General features: G+C 48.1%; 1 protein-coding gene across 1 annotated transcript; it reads left to right on the top strand.

The window, feature by feature from the left end:
* The first annotated feature begins 256 nt into the window (after nucleotides 1–256).
* On the top strand, nucleotides 257–14,632 carry PAGR1 (PAXIP1 associated glutamate rich protein 1). Its single transcript, XM_088457456.1, has 4 exons — nucleotides 257–432; nucleotides 4,761–5,170; nucleotides 11,034–11,116; nucleotides 13,917–14,632. Exons 2-4 carry the CDS (start codon nucleotides 4,761–4,763, stop codon nucleotides 14,099–14,101), a joined length of 678 nt encoding a protein of 225 aa, XP_088313582.1. The 5' UTR covers nucleotides 257–432; the 3' UTR covers nucleotides 14,102–14,632.
* The last annotated feature ends 6,316 nt before the right edge of the window (nucleotides 14,633–20,948 follow it).

Here is a 20,948-nt window from a genome sequence, read left to right as displayed (position 1 = left end):
CAGGGCGGCCATCTGCACTGTTGGCAAACTCTGACGGGCACCGCTTCACAGTCAGACCTCTGCGTCAGTAACCGCCACCCCTGCCGGCTGTCAGGAACACTTCTGCGCCACGGAATACTGATATTCCCGATATTCCGCAGACGACAACACTGCGAGGAGTCCGTACCCGCCCTAATCAAAGATGGCTGCCCAGGCTTCCCTCCTGAATCATCCGTTATGGTTACAGCAGACGGACAGCGCCGCTGTCTGGTGGGTGTTATGATGCAGTCATACTGAGGAGGGGTCGGTGTCAATGGAGGGAGAATGGCGGACGTGACGTAATGTATTCCTGGCGGTGTAACCGGCTGTTTTCCAACATGGCGGCCTCCTGCCCTCAGTGATCTGTGTTGGGCTTACATTAGAGAGAGAGAGAGGATCCGTGCGGGCTCCAGAGTGAGTGATCGATCCAGTGACCTGCCCACATTATATTATTACTGTCAGGTTCACACCCAGCACCCTATACTGCTCCCATGTGGTGTCATTACTGCTGTATATATATTATATCATTCCCCCCTGTACTGCTCCCATGTGGTGTTATTACTGCTGTGTCTATATTATATCTGTATTATATCACCCAGCCACCCTATACTGCTCCCATGTGGTGTCATTACTGCTGTATATATATTATATCATTCCCCCCTGTACTGCTCCCATGTGGTGTTATTACTGCTGTGTCTATATTATATCTGTATTATATCACCCAGGCCCCCTATACTGCTCCCATGTGGTGTTATTACTGCTGTATATATATTATATCTGTGTATTATATCATTCCCCCTGTACTGCTCCCATGTGGTGTTATTACTGCTGTCTATATTATATCTGTGTATTATATCACCCAGCCACCCTATACTGCTCCCATGTGGTGTCATTACTGCTGTATATATATTATATCTGTGTATTATATCATTCCCCCCTGTACTGCTCCCATGTGGTGTCATTACTGCTGTGTGTATATTATATCTGTATTATATCACCCAGCCACCCTATACTGCTCCCATGTGGTGTTATTACTGCTGTATATATATATATCTGTGTATTATATCACCCAGGCCCCCTATACTGCTCCCATGTGGTGTCATTACTGCTGTATATATATATTATATCTGTGTATTATATCACCCAGGCCCCCTATACTGCTCCCATGTGGTGTCATTACTGCTGTGTCTATATTATATCTGTATTATATCACCCAGGCCCCCTATACTGCTCCCATGTGGTGTCATTACTGCTGTATATATATTATATCTGTGTATTATATCATTCCCCCCTGTACTGCTCCCATGTGGTATTACTGCTGTGTGTGTATATAATATAATTATATATTTGTATTATATAACCCCCCCCCCATGTGGTGTCATTACTGCTGTGTGTGTGTGTGTGTGTGTTTATATATAATATAATTATATCTTTGTATTATATAACCCCCCCCATGTGGTGTCATTACTGCTGTGTGTATATATATATTATATCTGTGTATTATATCATACAGCCCCCCTATACTGCTCCCATGTGGTGTTGTATACATACAGTCGAGTCACATTATTATGACCAACTACATTTGACATTCAAACGGATGGACGTTGGCGAGTCAGGCGAGAAACATCGGAGAAAGAGACCCTGCAACCATTGCTGGAAGAACACAAGCTGGTGGTGGCAGCAGTATGGTCTGGGGAATGTTTTCATGGCATTTTCTCGGCCCACTCATCCATGTGGAAGACACCCTCAACCAATGTGGTTATGAATCCATCCCTGCAGATCATGTACACCCATACATGCTGATTGTCTTCCCTGAGGAGGATGAGATCTTCCAGCAAGACCATGCGACAAGTCACACGGCTAGAAATCTCTTGCGTGACCAAGACTTCCAAGTACTTCCCTGGCCCCCTAATTCCCCGGATTTGAACCTAACTGAGCATCTGTGGGACCACCTTGATCGTTGTGATCGCTCTATCGGTACTCCAACACGCACCCTCCAGCAGCTGTGTGATGCACTGCAGTCAGCATGGCTCCATATACCTGTACCAACCTACCAGCACCTTATGGAGTCAACCCCAGCCCATCTAGCTGATGTTCGTGCTGCACACGGCGGTTACTCTGGCTATTTGCTGGTGGTCATAATAATGTGACTCGATTGTTTTTAATTGTATTTTATCACCCTGCCCCCTATACTGCTTCCATGTGGTGTCAGTACTGCGGTATATGAGTTTGGGTACGTGATCCCGGCAGTCGGAAATTCCGATGTCTGCAGGTAAGTAATTTAACCCTAACCCACCTTTCCCTGAGCCTAAAGCTAGGTACACACTGAATCGGCGGGCATTGGTTCCGACATCTGAACGAATGCCCGTCAACAGTGATTGTGCGTCTACAATGAACGACGTAAGGATCACAGTTATGTCGTTCATTAAGAATACACTGGCCGCTAGTGATATCGCTAGGTTTGATGTGTAGCACGTTAAATCTGGCGCCGTTGCTAGCGACCGCGGGAGCGTGCATTCGTATACCCTGAGTGATGTAGGCAATATGTCGTTACGAAGCGGCATATCGGCCCGACATCGCTCTAGTGTGTACCCAGCTTAACCCGAACACTTCCTCTAGTGCCTAACCCTAATACTTACCGTCGGGATCGCAGCCGCCGGGACTCTGACCCCTGTCGGGGTGCGCCATTATTTCTTGCCCATCAATAGCAGGCAACCATTGCTGGAAAGCTTGTGTTACCGCTAGGTTGATTAAAAAAGGCGCTGTTGTCACCACCTTGTCAGGGTTGGTTGCATTGTGTGTAGCAGAATTGGTGTCGCTATGCTGTGGGGTCCTTACTGCAGGGCGGGTCTTTGCAGAAGGATCTTGGCGCTCCAGGAAAGTTGCCCTCCTGTCTGGTTTCCCAGCTAGGTCAGGGCTGCTTGGGAATCAGTGATTTGTTGTGGGATCTCTGCTATAGGAGGGTGGCTGTACAGTGGGATGTGAGCTTTGCTCCGAGCCCACGCTGTGTAGTAAGTTGGATATCTCCATGCAGTAAGTCTTTCTCCATCCTTGCATGTCTCTTTGACAGTTTAATGCCTTCCTCTAACCACCCCCCCCCCCCCCAACTGTCTCAGAGTTGGGACTGTTTCTTGCTGTGTTGTGTCTGCAGAAAGAAACCCCTTCCTCTCTTACTTTGGCTTTGCAAAGCCATTGATTGAAGAGCCATCAGCCCCAAAATTCTATTGTTTGCCAAACAGCGGTTGATGGGTTTCCCAGTAAATAGAACGATGGCTGGTGCCATATGAGGTGGTTACAGATTCTCAGATACTGCTGACCTCCAGGGATTGTCATGCCCAACAAAAAAAATCATAGTGATCAGTATAAAATCTGCAATTATGTGTCGGCACACCAATGTTACACTGTTGAATTGTTGCAACTTAGGCCTTAGAACAGGGGTGGGGAACCTTTTTTTCTGCCAAGGGCCATTTTACTATATATAATATTTGCGGACCTGGTGTAGGCCATGTCCCTTCCGTGTGATGTCACATAGGGGTGGGGGCCACAATCGCCGGTGATTACAACAATGCCCGGAGTATCCTGAGGATGCTTCGGGGAGCTGTAGGGGCAGCGGTGTGACTGTATGAAGCATCCTACGGACGCTCCAGGCTGCACTGCTGCATAGATTCTGGCTGCAGGGTGTCATTCTAGGCACCTTGTTAGCCAGATGAGGCTAGCAGAAAAAAGCTCTGAGTGCCAGAACAAATGATTCTGGGGGCCTTATACAGCCCTCGGGCCTGAGGTTCCCCATCCCTGCCTTAGAACCATCCACTGCTATGAAACGACCGGTATCTGCGCATTGTGGTGTGGGATGAGGTCTCTGCACAGGGAAACCATGAGAGTGCTAGCAAGTAATTAGATGTCAGCATTTGCCTTTTATATTGTTTATGTTGGGAGGTGAGTATCCCCTGATCTGCTCGGTCTCAGATATTGGAACTTCCTATCCTGCTTGCTGGGGGGGGTTTGGTTATTTACTGTAAAATATTTCCCTATGTACATGACTTCAGTATATATTAGTGTAGAGTCCATCGGTTATACTTTAAGGTACAGTAACTTGTCACCGTTGAGTCATACCATGTTACAGACCGAATGGAGGTTAGGTTATTACATATGCACAAAGCTATAGGAGCTTTTAATTAGTGTGTTTTGTATGATGCATGTTGTCTTTTCATTGGGCATACATATATCGCATATGTTCTTCACAGGTACAGGGCAAATGCATATAGGAGCAGACTGTTCGTCTCATTGGACAGCCATGTAACTGAAGCGGTACATTGCTGGCTGTCTAATGATGTACGTGTGTATTGTAGAAGCAATAATTGTATGCTTTAAGGTGCTAGAAAATAACAAGATAAGTGGCAGAGTATCTTTAAAGTTTGAGACAACAGTAAAAATGCAGTTTTGGGGGATTAAGTAATGTGCGTGGTGGATCCGACAGGTTCCCCTCTGCCTCAACTTGTCCAAGCAGGCTATCTTATTTGGGTTGTCAAAGCCCACCAGAATTTCCAATTCATGTGAGTGAGGCTTTCATGTGGGAGGGGTTTTGACAACTCTGAGCATGGCCTTTTGGACCAGTGAGCTACTGGATACTCGAGCATTAATAGATAAAACTATAAAAGTTTAGGTTCTCCTGCAACTGTTTTCAACTATATCTTCAGTTTTTGGTGAGATTGGTTCCTAAGTTTACTTCCTGCTGTCCTCAGATGCAGGAAGCCTCAGAAGATGGGCAGGAGAAGGTGACCTCGGGCATGGAGTCGCTGGCTGTAAAGGAGGGAGAGGAGGACGAGGAGGAGGAGGATAAAGAAGAAGAAGAACCTCAGAAAGAAGGAGAGAAAGAGGAGGGTGAAGCAGATGGAGAACGGCAGCAGGAAGAGGAAGACGAGGAGGAGGAGGAGGACTGGTGCATTCCCTGCAGTGACGATGACCTGGAGGAGACCGATGGCTGGAATCCACCTCCAGAGGAGATAAAGCGCCTCTATGAGCTTATAGCCAGTGAGGGAACACTCCCCCTTCAAGTGGACATCCTCTTCCGCAGACCTCCAACACCAGAGCCAGACCCCCTGGATGATGAGTCCGACCAGGAGCAAGACGAGGAAGAGGAGGAGGAGGAAGCGTAAGTGTCAGAGGGCTGGTGGTCCTGTAAATCCCATTCTCTATATTTAGTGATTTGTTTAACACTGCGCTGTTGTGGCGTACATACTATGGCGGTGATTCAATGGTTTTATGGGGGGGGGGGGAGATATTCAATTGTATTTGGGGGCCCATGCATTTTTACGCATGTCTCACCCAAATAGACCAGGTTTAGCTGCGTAAAACGGTGTGTACATGGGGACCCCTTAGGCTTAGTTATGGCGTGTACATGAGGGCTCCTTAGGCTTAGTTATGGTGTGTACGTGGGGGATTCTTAGGCTTAGTTATTGCGTATACATGGGGGCTTCTTAGGCTTAATTATGGTGTGTACATGGGGGCTCCTTAGGCTTAGTTATGGCGTGTACATGGGGGCTCCTTAGGCTTAGTTACGGCGTGTATGGTGTGTACATGGGGGCTCCTTAGGCTTAGTTATGGTGTGTACATGGGGGCTCCTTAGGCTTAGTTATGGTGTGTACATGGGGGCTCCTTAGGCTTAGTTATGGCGTGTACGTGGGGGCTCTTTAGGCTTAGTTATGGCGTGTACGTGGGGGCTCCTTGGCTTAGTTATGGCATGTATGGTGTGTACGTGGGGGCTCCTTAGGCTTAGTTATGGTGTGTACGTGGGGGCTCCTTAGGCTTAGTTATGGCGCGTAAATGGGGGCTCTTTAGACTTAGTTATGGCGTGTACGTGGGGGATCCTTAGCTTAGTTATGGTGCGTACATGGGGGCCTTTTAGCCTTAGTTATGGCGTGTGACTCGAAAAAAGCACAGGTGCCTGAGATACATGGACTATATAACAGGCTTATACAATAATTGTTACAGTTTATTGTATCAAATTATGGCTACTTCTTATAGGGGAATTCAATATGGGAGCGAAAACATAGTTTTTGCGATGTTTTCGCACCTATGACGTCATTATCGCAGGTTTTGGTTTTACACCATATTCAATTTCAAAGACTTTTCGCAGGTTCGAAAAGTCTTTGAAAAAAAACGGGGATAACTTTTCACCACTGAATAGGTGGCGAAAAAAAGTGCAGAATTGGGGTTTAGGGGTGCAGGCTTAAAAAAAATAGCCTGCACCCCTGGGAATGACATTTAAAAGATAACTGTGTCAAAAAAAGTTAAAAAAAAAAATAGGGACACCCCAAAAAATTATTTAAAAAATTGGGGTGAAAAAAAAAATGGGAAAAAATTGTTTAACAATAGGGAAATAGGTTCAGGGCTATTCTGCAAGTATGCGGCAGGTGTATTCTAGAATAGATTATTAGCGGCAGGTGTATTCTAGAATAGATTATTAGCAGCAGGTGTATTCTAGAATAGATTATTAGCGGCAGGTGTATTCTAGAATAGATTATTAGCGGCAGGTGCATAGTTGCAGAATTTTTAAAAACTTACTTTAGGGACATCAAAATATGCTAGTACCCATTTTCATGTACCCCAAATTGGATGGGATCACTTAAAAAAACGAAAAAAACTAACCTAAGTGCTCTTCTGCATCACTTCTTCAATGTCGGGAAAAAAACACCTGCTGCGGCTATTTAAAACCCCGACTTTCATTTGCAGGCTAAAACGGGGGTACCCATAGTGATCCCCCATGTCTTTACAACTTTAGAGGGGTCCTACAATTTTTTTAAGGAAAATTTCATAACTTTACGCAAATCCCACTTCGCCAGGTCGCGTTTTCGTTAGTTTCATATTGAATACGGGGATAAGCGGGCGCGCGCCCGATACTTTATCCCAGGTAAAAGCTCCGATATGAAACGTAAACTTCGACAGCGAAGTTTACGTTTTATATTGAATTCCCCTCTTAGTACGTAGATTCTGAACTCGTATAGATCTAATATGATAATTGGTTTATAACAACTTGGAGAGTTAAGCTGGGTACACCCCTTACGACGGTGTAACAAAGCGTGTCCTCGTACACGTGACCTCGTACACCTTGCCTAGAATCGCCAGGCGCAGCAAGACGCTTGGAGTGAGTGAGCTGCACCCACCAGTGTAGTGTGTGTTTTTTTCGCTGGAATATGCAACTTAAAGCCGTATTCAATTAGAAGCGAAAAGGTGAGATCCGCGGAAAAGTAACGCCAATCTTGGCTTTTCGCGTGGCACAAACTTATCTCTGTATTCAATTCCACCGGCTTTTCGCGTACGCGGTAAGTCAATGCAATGTATTAGGCGAAAAAGATTTGCCTCTGAATAGCAGGTATAAATCACATGTACTTTCAGTTTGGGGGCGAAAAAGTAAAACGTGGGGGACAAGCATAAAAACTAGCGAAATAGACTTTTGGGGGGTCTGCAAGGATGGGTCAGGTGTTTTTTTGGTTGCAGGTGCGTTTTTCACGTTTTGTTTTTTTTTAAACTTCACTTTAGAGACTATAAAATAAGCTAGCACCCATTTTCATGTTCCCCAAATGTGACCAGGACACTCTTATTTTTCACCCCAAAATATACGGCTTTATGCCATTCTTCACCACTTGTACAAAGACTCTAATAAGAAGCTATTGAAACAACTCAAGTACCCCAAACTGTTTTATTAGGGCTATTCGGGGACACCTCTACATTGATCCCCAATGTTACTGCATCTTTTTGGGGGGGTTCAGGCAGATTTCCCCATTTCTGACAGCACTTTCCACCTGTTTCGTCTTCGCGGCTTTGTAATTGAATAAGGCGAATAGCATGGGGTGCGCACGATACGTTTCCGTGTCCAAAACACACGATGCAGGTGGAAAGTCGGGCAATTGAAACTTTATCGCAGACGCAAAACTAATTGAATACCGCCCTTAGTTGCAAAAAAAAAGATGGGACACATCCACTTCACGAGTCTGCGCTGATTAATTTGATATGCGACACTTGTACATCTGTGTTTGCGACCGATTCTAAAACCGAACTTGACGTGGAAAAAGCCGCGTCCGCTGCATTGCAGCACTTTGTATACAGATTTAGACTCCACCACACATTTGAGCGTAAAAGAGGCACGGGACCTGGCGCACCAAGAAGGGGTGTCCAGCGCGACTGCAGCAATAGTGTGTTTGGACGCTTCAACTTCCTATTCACACTGGTATCGTGTCTGCGTTCTTAACAATTGTATATATATGTGGCCCCCTATGTTAGAAGTATGCCGATAAGCAACTCAAAATTTGAACGCACACATTCCCCCCTACCCAAATAGAAAACATGTATCATAACACTTGCGTAGAGATTTAAAACTGGTCCTAGATAACTCAGAGGTTCTCAAACTCTGAGCCTGATTCAGACCCGCTCGCGAGCGCTATGCGCTCGCAAGCCGGTCGATGGTGGCCCAGTGCGCATGCGCACGACGGAACCAGGTCTCGTACCAAAGGGGGCGTGTTGTCAATGTTGAGTGACAGCACGCCACCTTTGGTGGGAGGGCCAGGGGCGTGGCTGCCCAGACGGAGGCGTTCCCATGGGAACACCTACCGTCTGGGGCCGGCTCCACTGACATCACAAGTGATGTCAGTGGGAGTGCTTTCGGCTCTGTTAGAGCCGAAAGCACTGTGGGACTTGCGGCAACGAGACCCTACCATAAGGGTCTCGTCGCAAGCCCGATGGTTGCGATGGTCTTGACCATCGCGACCATCTTCCTGGCCGCTCACTATAGCTGTGGGTGGTCACCCGCTCTGAAAAGCAATTAGGACGGCCCTGATTCAGAGTGAGCACTCTGTCAGAGTGTCCGACTCTGAATCAGGGCCTCTGTCCTCAGGACCCCACACAGGTCACGATTTCCAGGTCACCTAGCAGGAGCACAGGTGTATTCATTACTCACTGACACATTTTCAAAAGATCCACAGGTGGAGCTAATTATTTCACTTGTGATGCTTTGAGGATACCAGGAAAACCTGCTCTGTTTGGGGTCCTGAGGACCGAGTTTGAGAACCTGCGAGATGACTGAATGACCATTTCACTAATCTTTATACTTACTCGCTCGCCCGACCACTGTATGAATAATCTTTGTCTAGAACAGGTTTAGTAATGGGTTCTACAGATCTATTATAACTCTCTTCTCGAATATAACAGACACATAGGAGTTAATCCTATTAAGTGCGATGTGCCGTTGCAACGGCGTTAAAACGCCGGCAACGGACAGGTATATCACGCTCTTCACAGCCCGACTCGACCCGGAATTCGACAAACTTTGCTCGCTGCCCTATAAGGCTACCAGCAAATGTTAGCGAACCAGGGCTGCCGTAAAGTGCGGCCACTGCCACGATGACTTGCACTGGTGAGATCATTGCACGGAATAGGATTGACCCCATAGACACATATAGGGGTATTCAATATGGAGCGAAAACTCAGTTTTTGCGATGTTTTCGCACCGATGACATCATTAACGCATGTTTTGGTTTTACACCGTATTCAATTTCAAAGACTTTTCGCAGGTTCGAAAAGTCTTTGAAAAAAAAAGGGGAAACTTTTCACCACTGACTAGGTGGCGAAAAAAAGTGCAGAATTGGGGTTTAGGGGTGCAGGCTTTAAAAAAATAGCCTGCACCACTGGGAATGTCATTTTAAAAATAACTGTGTCAAAAAAAGTAAAAAAAAATAGGGACGCCCCAAAAAATAATTTAAAAAATTGGAGTGAAAAAAAAATAATGGGAAACATAGTTTAAAACTAGGGAAATAGGTTCAGGGCTATTCTGTAAGGATGCGGCAGGTGTATTCTAGAATAGATTATTAGCGGCAGGTGCACAGTTACAGAATTTAAAAAAAATTACTTTAGGGACATAAACATATGCTAGTACCCATTTTCATGTACCACAAATTTGATGGGACCACTTAAAAATAACCTAAGTGCTCTTCTGCATCACTTCTTCAATGTCGGGAAAAAAGCACCTGCCGCAGCTATTTAAATCCCCGACTTTCATTTGCAGGCTAAAACGGGGGTACCGATTGTGATCCCCCATGTTTTTACAGTTTTAGGGGGGTCCTACAATTTATTTCAGATAAATTTCGTTTTTTATCGCAAATCCCACTTCGCCAGGTCCCTTTTTCGTAGGTTTTATATTGAATACGGGGATAAAGCAGGCACGCGCCCGATACTTTATCCCAGGAAAATCTCCGATATGCAGCGTAAACTTCGACAGCGAAGTTTACGTTTCATATTGAATACCCCTCATAGTTTATTGCACGTATTCATCATAAACATGATTATATTGATTTCTTGAGGAAACTACATTACTCCTTTGAGGTTCCTCATAGGGCCTGTGTATACTGTTCCGTTTTTTTTTTCTGTGTAAACTTTTACATAGCTTGTCTCAAGTAAGGAAATTATGGCTTAGTTCCATTCTATTTCCCATAAGGATTACACTCTGAACTTGCAGAGACCCAAATGTCATTCTTACCAGCTAAAGGGCTTCATCCAGTCTCTTAGGGGCTGATTCAGTTCTGTAGTAGTTTGGATTTACGAAACTAATTTTCATGAAGCGTTCTCCTGCGTTTTTAAACAAATTGCAAAAAAAAAAAATGCGTAGAAGACTTTTACCTGGAAAATCGTGTTGCAAGGCCAAATTCCCGGAACATCGCACTAAAGTGAATCGGCCCCTTAGGATCTGTTGAGCTGTAACTGCCATGAACAAAGGTTCTGTTATCTAAGGTGCTTCCAGATTTTAGGATAGACCACGACGACGTTAGTGTGTTGTGTAGTAGCTTTTCCTACTTAAGCTATGATCATGATATTGGGCATAGAGAGCAACGCTCCCCAGTACGTTGCCTGTATCTGTATTAGTGATTGCTGATGGTCAGAATCTGCCATGTTGGTTGCGCTGCTGTTTCTTCCTCTTGTAACCACAGTCTGTGGATGTCGTACTTACGTCTCTCGTTTCTCTACAGGCCGCAAATCCCCACAGCGTTTGACTTTGACGATGAACCAGTCACTCCAAAGAACTCTTTAATTGACCGGCGAAGGACACCTGGTACGTACAAGGGTGGATTTACTGGATGGGGGGGGGGGGGGGGCGCACTAGTGGGTGGGAGATCCGGTACACATGGACTAAATCTCTGTGTAGAACGTTTATGCCGTCCTGTGTGTGTTATAATTTCAGCTCAGTCCTCGGGTTCCCCATGTGATTATCTTCGCTCGCGTGTCTAGGCTGGCGAGGATTTTTATTTACACCCCAAAGCGCTGATTCTGTGCCGCATGCAAAAGCGCAGCAGCGAGTATTGGAGGTCGCCGGTGCGAGTTGATGCAAATGGCCTATGAACTCCTCCCCCCTCATCTGTGCGGCTGAATGTGCGAGGACTGAGACGCCCACTTCTAGCTCATGTCTATGCTGCAATACTGATTGGTGCCAACTTATATGCCACCATTGGTGGCACCATCACAAATCACACCAGCCCTATGGCAAGTGCGGCTTCCCCGCCTGACCACGGCCTCCTAGGCTTGCGCCCGTGCCTCTGGAAATTCGGCCGCTTATACTGTCACACCTGTGGCACTCCTATGAAATGCGCACTGAATGGCCCATTTTTGCACGCAGCACTAGCCGCCACCCAGGAACGCCCATCACCTTTCCGCCACCTTTCTGCTACGGTACATTTAGATCGCAGCAGCGCCTTTGTGCATACACTCTGTGTGACGCATGCGCCGTAGGGGTTTTCAGGACTTTTTCTCTCGTGCGCAGTTGCAAATAATCGCTCAGCGACGTGGACAATTGCGCGCCGCTCTGAATCGGGCCCCACGTTTCCATGTGGCACTGACCCAGTGTACAGCATCGTGCACAGCGCGCTCTGCAGTCTGACTCCGTATAACGTGAACACGATCCACGCTCTCTCCATATTGTCGCCTTAATAAGCCAACTTGTTACACAATCCCCGGCCTTTCCAATGTCCGAGACCAATGGCCAACTTCTCTTACATCAATTAGATGTAGGGATAACTGTATGTACTTATCTCTATGCAGGTGACTTTATCGGTTAGCGTGGGGTATAAATAACGAGTGATATCAGTGGCGTAACTATAAATTTTGCTCCCCCCTGCCAAAAAAATTTCTGAGGCCCCCCCCCCCAATGCAGGGCCCCAGGTAGTGGTCCCCCTATGCAGTGCCCCTTACATAAGGACCCCAGTAGTAGACCCACTTATATAGTTCCCCCAGTCCTAACCCCCCAGCAGAGCCTCCAGTAGTAGTCCTCCCCCAGCAATGCCCCCAGTAGTAGTCCCCCACCAGTAATCCTCACCTATGTAGTGCCCCCAGCAGTAATCCCCACCTATGCAGTGCCCTCAGTTGTGGTCCCACCAGTGCAATGCCCCCAGTAGTGGTCCCACCAGTGCAGTGCCCCCAGTAGTAGCCCCCCCCCCCCAGCAATGCCTTCAGTAGTAGTCACCCCCCCCCCCCAGAAATGCCTCCAGTAGTAGCCCCCCCAGCAGTGCCCCCAGTAGTAGTCCCCGCAGCAGTGACCCTAGTAGTAATCCCCCTCTATGCAGTGTCCTCCAGTAGTGGTCCCACCAGTATGCAGTGCCCCTAGTAGTATTCCCAGCAGTGCCCTTAGTAGTAGTCCACCCCCCCAGCAGTGCCCTTAGTGGTGGTCCCCCCCAGCACTGCCCTCAGTAGTAGTAGTCCCCCCCAGCAGTACCCTTAGTAGTAGTCCCCCCTAGTGGCCTTTTTGGTAGTAGTCTGTCCTCCCCCCACCTGCAGTGCCCTTAGTGGTAATAGTCCGCCCACCCAGGCCCCCCCCCCCAGTTCCCTTAGGAGTAATCCGTCCCCCCCCCCCCCCCCCTTACCCCAGTGCCCTTAGTGGTAGTAGTCCTCCCCCCAGTGCCCTTAGCAGTGATCCGTCGCCCCCCCTCCCCAGTGCCCTTAGTAGTAGTCCATCCATTCCCCGACCCCCCCCCCCCCCAGTGCCCTTAGTGGTAGTAGTCCTCCCCCCAGTGCCCTTAGCAGTGATCCGTCCCGTCCCCCCAGTGCCCTTAGTGGTAGTCCATCCTCCCCACCCAGCAGTGCCCTTAGTGGTAGTCCCCCCAGCAGTGCCCTTAGTGGTAGTCCCCCCAGCAGTGCCCCCCGCCCGGCCAGCAACACACACACACAAAGAAAATAAAACTCCGCTTACCTTGATCCCTGCTCCGGCATGCTCCTCCGTGCAGCGTCCTCCCGGGCCGGCCCGCTCTGCATGATGGGAGAGACGTCATGACGTCTGTCCCATCACGCACTGCAGGAGCATGAAGCCGGCTCCCGCAGTGGGCGCAGCAGCCGATGAGAGTCTGACAGACTCTCATCGGCTGCTAAAACAAACACACAGCTGCCGACGCCGGCGGCTGTGTGTTTGTTGCTAGTAATGTAGTGCGGACGGCACTTATGTACCGTCCACACTACCGCCCTGCCTGGGTTACTAACAGATGCTAGAGGTCCAGTAGGACCTCTAGCATATGTCTCCTCCTAGGCGGCGGCCATTTTGGGAGGGCTGTTTTCTGCAGATTTCATGCGGACGGCCAGTCCGCATGCAATCTGCAGGCAGCCACCTCGCCCCACAAGCCTCCGCGCCCCCAAGCCACCGCGGGGGCTGTAGTTACGCCACTGAGTGATATAAATAATGAGTGTTGCAAACAGCTTATCCCCGATAGCTAACACTAGCCTCAGGTGACGTAACCCTATGGAGAGATTATTGCTGTAGAGGATACTTCCACCAATGGTAAATACGCCCCTAAGCGCCAGTACAGTAACACATACATAACATGTACTATGTAGAAGCCACTGTGTGTTACACCCCTTTCTGTCCTCCGCAGGGAGCTCGTCCCGCAGCCAGAAGAGAGAGGCGAGACTGGACAAAGTTCTCTCCGATATGAAACGTCACAAGAAGATCGAGGAGCAGATCCTAAAAACGGGACGGGACCTCTTTGATATGGACCCAGACTCTGTGCCCACCCCTAAGCGCTCTAACGCCATCTTTCCTCGCCAGCGGAAGTACTGAGCCTGAGAAATCCGGGACTGTAAATGGGGAATAACCTATTGATGTGTTGCTCTTACAGAGGACGATGACATTGTGGTAAATGCTCTGAGTGACCTTGCTGGCCGGTATTGCCTCTGCCGGAACCAGCGCTCTATACTGTTGGCCTCGCTGATCACTCATCTGCTGTAGCGTTCTCTGCAGGTCCGCTACACGGGGCTGCGCTTTCTCCTCGCTGTCGCTGCAGAGTTCTTTAGCAGTTTCAGTTTCGCAATATTTGCCTCAAAAATGTGACTTGACTCCCAGAGCATGGCGGGGACACTGGCGTTCCTCTGCCACTGAGGTAGGCAACGTGAGGCCCACCGGCTGTTGTGGGACTACAGGTACCAGCATACTCTGCCAGCTCATGGCTGTGAAGGCGTGCTGGCATGTGTGGTGCCCCAGGCTACTTATTCTGTTTTGGGGGTGCTGGGGTCGTTGTCTTGTGTGTATCTCGCCCAGTATTGCGACACTCTGTACCGTACTGGTGCTGTGTAAATAAATGTATTTTATGTATCTTGTTCCACAAACTTTCTCCTTATGTCCCCGTCCTGTTGGTTAAATAGCACGCCGCGTACTAAATGATGGAATGGTTTATTACACAGCCAATATAATGTATCTTGCTAGAGTTATTTATACGGATTTAAAAGACAACTATTATGAAAAGCTGATAGCAGCCATATCACCGAAATCGAATGTGGCCGAGCGGGGAGGGGGGGGGGTGTGACACGCCCCCGATTCATCACACTTAGGGGCTGTAAGTGCTGGCCTTTTCCCAAGCTCCTCCCCTCACGGTGAATAGATGCCGGCAGTGAACAGTCACCGGAACTTTTCCCACCCGCGGGACACTGCGGGTGGGGAAGGCTCAGAGCAGGCTGTTTTAGTGGGGCTGTATTTTGGTGTACGTAGAACTAGTAAGCGCTCACCTATTTGATATGTTTAGAGGTCATATGCTTTAGTGCATAAATGTACTTCTGATGTGTGTTCCCACTTAATAAATTATTGGTTCAAAATTTCATGTACTAATAAAAGCGTTATTGTTTTAGTGGGGCGCCTCCTAAATGGGCAGGGCGTATTTTGCCCTTTTAAAATCGGGCAGAGCGCGGCGCCCTGCTAAAACAGCCTAGCAGGAACATTATATTAATATAATATTAATACTCTATTGTATCTTTCTGTGCCAAGTTGGCGCAAAAACGACTGAACTGATTTTCACGCATCATTATGTAATGGGAACTCCTAGATATAACCTGCACTTTGTTTCATCTCCATCCGTCAGGGTAAAGCTGAGCAATAACAAAAACAAAATGTAGTGACATTATCAGTGCAAGAGATAGGTGTGGCACCATGCGTACAGCCGGGGGGTGACCAGTGGTTTGGGCCCGAGGTCACATGAATAGGAGAGGCTACATAGCAGTCTGTGCACAGGGCACACAGTGACATTGGTGTGAGTGGTGGGTGAATAGGAGAGGCTACATAGCAGTCTGTGCACAGGGCACACAGTGACATTGGTGTGAGTGGTGGGTGAATAGGAGAGGCTACATAGCAGTCTGTGCACAGGGCACACAGTGACATTGGTGTGAGTGGTGGGTGAATAGGAGAGGGTACATAGCAGTCTGTGCACAGGGCACACAGTGACATTGGTGTGAGTGGTGGGTGAATAGGAGAGGCTACATAGCAGTCTGTGCACAGGGCACACAGTGACATTGGTGTGAGAGGTGGGTGAATAGGAGAGGCTACATAGCAGTCTGTGCACAGGGCACACAGTGACATAGGTGTGAGTGGTGGGTGAATAGGAGAGGTTACATAGCAGCCTGTGCACAGGGCACACAGTGACATTGGTGTGAGTGGTGGGTGAATAGGAGAGGTTACATAGCAGTCTGTGAACGGGACACACAGTGACATTGGTGTGAGTGGTGGGTGAATAGGAGAGGTTGCATAGCAGTCTGTGCACAGGGCACACAGTGACATTGGTGTGAGTGGTGGGTGAATAGGAGAGGTTACATAGCAGTCTGTGCACAGGGCACACAGTGACATAGGTGTGAGTGGTGGGTGAATAGGAGAGGTTATATAGCATTCTGTGCACAGGGCACACAGTGACATTGGTGTGAGAGGTGGGTGAATAGGAGAGGCTACATAGCAGTCTATGCACAGGGCACACAGTGACATTGGTGTGAGTGGTGGGTGAATAGGAGAGGCTACATAGCAGTCTGTGCACAGGGCACACAGTGACATTGGTGTGAGAGGTGGGTGAATAGGAGAGGCTACATAGCAGTCTGTGCACAGGGCACACAGTGACATAGGTGTGAGTGGTGGGTGAATAGGAGAGGTTACATAGCAGCCTGTGCACAGGGCACACAGTGACATTGGTGTGAGTGGTGGGTGAATAGGAGAGGTTACATAGCAGTCTGTGAACGGGACACACAGTGACATTGGTGTGAGTGGTGGGTGAATAGGAGAGGTTGCATAGCAGTCTGTGCACAGGGCACACAGTGACATTGGTGTGAGTGGTGGGTGAATAGGAGAGGCTACATAGCAGTCTGTGCACAGGGCACACAGTGACATTGGTGTGAGTGGTGGGTGAATAGGAGAGGCTACATAGCAGTCTGTGCACAGGGCACACAGTGACATTGGTGTGAGTGGTGGGTGAATAGGAGAGGGTACATAGCAGTCTGTGCACAGGGCACACAGTGACATTGGTGTGAGTGGTGGGTGAATAGGAGAGGCTACATAGCAGTCTGTGCACAGGGCACACAGTGACATTGGTGTGAGAGGTGGGTGAATAGGAGAGGCTACATAGCAGTCTGTGCACAGGGCACACAGTGACATAGGTGTGAGTGGTGGGTGAATAGGAGAGGTTACATAGCAGCCTGTGCACAGGGCACACAGTGACATTGGTGTGAGTGGTGGGTGAATAGGAGAGGTTACATAGCAGTCTGTGAACGGGACACACAGTGACATTGGTGTGAGTGGTGGGTGAATAGGAGAGGTTGCATAGCAGTCTGTGCACAGGGCACACAGTGACATTGGTGTGAGTGGTGGGTGAATAGGAGAGGGTACATAGCAGTCTGTGCACAGGGCACACAGTGACATTGGTGTGAGTGGTGGGTGAATAGGAGAGGCTACATAGCAGTCTGTGCACAGGGCACACAGTGACATTGGTGTGAGAGGTGGGTGAATAGGAGAGGCTACATAGCAGTCTGTGCACAGGGCACACAGTGACATAGGTGTGAGTGGTGGGTGAATAGGAGAGGTTACATAGCAGCCTGTGCACAGGGCACACAGTGACATTGGTGTGAGTGGTGGGTGAATAGGAGAGGTTACATAGCAGTCTGTGAACGGGACACACAGTGACATTGGTGTGAGTGGTGGGTGAATAGGAGAGGTTGCATAGCAGTCTGTGCACAGGGCACACAGTGACATTGGTGTGAGTGGTGGGTGAATAGGAGAGGTTACATAGCAGTCTGTGCACAGGGCACACAGTGACATAGGTGTGAGTGGTGGGTGAATAGGAGAGGTTATATAGCATTCTGTGCACAGGGCACACAGTGATATTGGTGTGAGAGGTGGGTGAATAGGAGAGGCTACATAGCAGTCTGTGCACAGGGCACACAGTGACATTGGTGTGAGTGGTGGGTGAATAGGAGAGGCTACATAGCAGTCTGTGCACAGGGCACACAGTGACATTGGTGTGAGTGGTGGGTGAATAGGAGAGGGTACATAGCAGTCTGTGCACAGGGCACACAGTGACATTGGTGTGAGTGGTGGGTGAATAGGAGAGGCTACATAGCAGTCTGTGCACAGGGCACACAGTGACATTGGTGTGAGAGGTGGGTGAATAGGAGAGGCTACATAGCAGTCTGTGCACAGGGCACACAGTGACATAGGTGTGAGTGGTGGGTGAATAGGAGAGGTTACATAGCAGCCTGTGCACAGGGCACACAGTGACATTGGTGTGAGTGGTGGGTGAATAGGAGAGGTTACATAGCAGTCTGTGAACGGGACACACAGTGACATTGGTGTGAGTGGTGGGTGAATAGGAGAGGTTGCATAGCAGTCTGTGCACAGGGCACACAGTGACATTGGTGTGAGTGGTGGGTGAATAGGAGAGGTTACATAGCAGTCTGTGCACAGGGCACACAGTGACATAGGTGTGAGTGGTGGGTGAATAGGAGAGGTTATATAGCATTCTGTGCACAGGGCACACAGTGACATTGGTGTGAGAGGTGGGTGAATAGGAGAGGTTACATAGCAGTCTGTGCACAGGGCACACAGTGACATTGGTGTGAGAGGTGGGTGAAGGCGTTGCCGGACACATGGGCCACTCCTGCCACAGGGCCCCCATGCAAAGCAATACAACTAGAGGACCTCAAATTGGAAGTTACGATTTCATTGTAGGCAACAGCTAGTGCTTAATAATATATATATATTTTATTATACACATACAAGAGGAGTTCTGTTGTGCAATGAGTCCCATTACTTAGTCCAGAACACTTTCCATAAGCCAGGTGTAAGGTCTAGCTCCTCTTTGTTACCTCACCTGTTTGGGCAATTCTGTTTGTATCAAGGAGATAAAACCTGGGGCGCACAATAGTGATGCATGTAAAACACTTTGGAGGTAATCCAATGTGAATAGCGCCAGGATGTCGTGCCCGGAGCTATTCAGTTGTTTCCCCCGTGCCGCCACTTAGTCGGGAGATATCCGTTAGCGCGCTTTAAGCCGGGGGTTTAGGTGCGCTAACCGGCATTTTCCGACTTAAGTGCCGGCTACGGGGAAAAACAGCATCGCAGCTGGCACTTTACTTGGATTCCTGTTCACACCCTCAGAAGGGCGAACAGAGATCCTTTACTTGGGCGAACAGCGCGCTTTGATATGCTAGATTTTAATTATATTCATGTACTTGTTCATTTGACTTTTGGTAATGCTTTAAGTGTTAACAGTGCATGTTTTTCGGATATCCTTGCAGAATGAAATACTTGTACAATCTGTAGATCTTGTATAATGTGTCAGTCAGTAATTAATACATGGGTAATCCCATATAGGCGCTACTATCTTCTATGTATAATGCACCAACATATTGTATGTAGCACTGTACGATATGCTGTCCGTGATTCAGGCAAACAAGCTTACAGCCTAGGTGTCATGGAGCAGTCTCTGGGTCCGCCTGTAACTAATACGTGCACCCGCTAGGAGATGTAGAAAACATGCACTGTTTGCAGTCTCTCTGTCAGCCTGTAATGAATACACCTGAACTCCTCCAGCTAGGAGATGTGGAAAACATGCACTGTTAGCAGTCTGTCATCCCATAACAAATACACCTGTACTCCAGCTAGGAGATGTGGAAAACATGCACTGTTGGTGATCTTGGAGGAGTGGATTTGAGAAATACTGTTCTAAAGCTCCCGTCTCCTAACATTGTGCAACGTAATATTAATAATTATTTGGGTACAGACATTGAAAAAAATAAAATGACGTTGTTATTGGCAATAGTGACACAATGTGAGAGATACTGCGGCCTTGGAGGGTCAGCTGTGTCCGGGATCCCTGGCAGTGCACCGTGTTAGCTGTAATGACGCTGCTGTTAGTTCCTGTGAGAAGACATGACGTATAGACTGCGCTCTTCTCCTGTTAGCCGCTCATGGCTGATCATTGCCGCGGTTGCTGTGGAGACGTTCCACAAACTCGCCGTCAGTTTCCTAGTCACCGTGTGCTGCACAGTATCAGTCAGCCTGCCGTGACACCGCCCTGGTGATGCCATGCCAGTGGAGAACAGCCAGTGAGGGATGACCGAGGAAACGTCACCTTCCATCTCGTTATCTCACTCGCCAATATGAAATCTAGTATCACAGTGCTCCTCAAAACCAGGACTCTGAACCGCGCACTCACCATACGCCCGTGTCTTCCCGTCAGCCTGCGCAAAACATTGCACAAACCCAGGTACTATGTGCTGACTGCATGCGCGGTATGACCAACGCTGAGCTGCTCGGCCATCTTTTTGCACATTGTAAATGACCTGCTATCTGTATTATTTTGGACATAGACCCCCCGATACGATTTGGAAGTGGATGGGCTTTTTTTTTTTTTTTTTCTTAAATGGTTACTCTTACGGGTCATTGGTCACATGTGTCCTAAAAAGCCAGCAACCCGCGCTGTGCAGCCTAGTGTTATTGTTCTGTCCCATCACTGACACATTTACTGATTAGTTACGAAGGGAGAGATGTATCAAACAGATAAAGTGGAGGAGTTTCCCATAGCAACAAACCAGCTGCTAATTGTCATTGTATAGACCACCGCCAGGTCATGTTCTGTGACTTTCTTTAATCATGTATAGGTGTGTTCATTTATTCTGCTGGGTCCGTAATTATCCCACCTGCTCCCACAGACAGAAATCCTTAAAACATGACCTGTTGGGAAAACTCTCCCCCCAGTCTACTAAGTGCAGTACCCTTGGTTGATCACAAGGTGGTGCTACAGAGGTGCAGCATACAGTTAGGGAGGGGTTAACTACTGCACTGATAGTACAAGGGAGGTTCAATAACTAAGTAACAAGACCTCTCAATGCGTAGAGGCACATATAGAAACCGTTGTAATTCCTACACCGTTCACCTGATTTGGATGTAATTACCCTCAAATTAAATCTGAAAGTCTGCAGGTAAATCACATCTTGTTTATTTCATTTCAAAGCCATTGTGGTGGCGAATAGAGGCCAAAATATGAAAATTCTGTCAATGTCCCAATATTTATGGACCTGACTATGTATAATGAATAGTATCCAAGTTGGTGATGAAGTTCAGCTGCTGATGTGCCCTTTAGATGCAGGCTAATGGCCGTGAG

Source organism: Taudactylus pleione, unplaced genomic scaffold (assembly GCF_031769625.1).
Source record: "Taudactylus pleione unplaced genomic scaffold, aTauple2 ptg000762l, whole genome shotgun sequence".
Lineage (NCBI taxonomy): Eukaryota > Metazoa > Chordata > Amphibia > Anura > Myobatrachidae > Taudactylus > Taudactylus pleione.
This window is presented reverse-complemented; position numbering and strand designations above follow the sequence as displayed.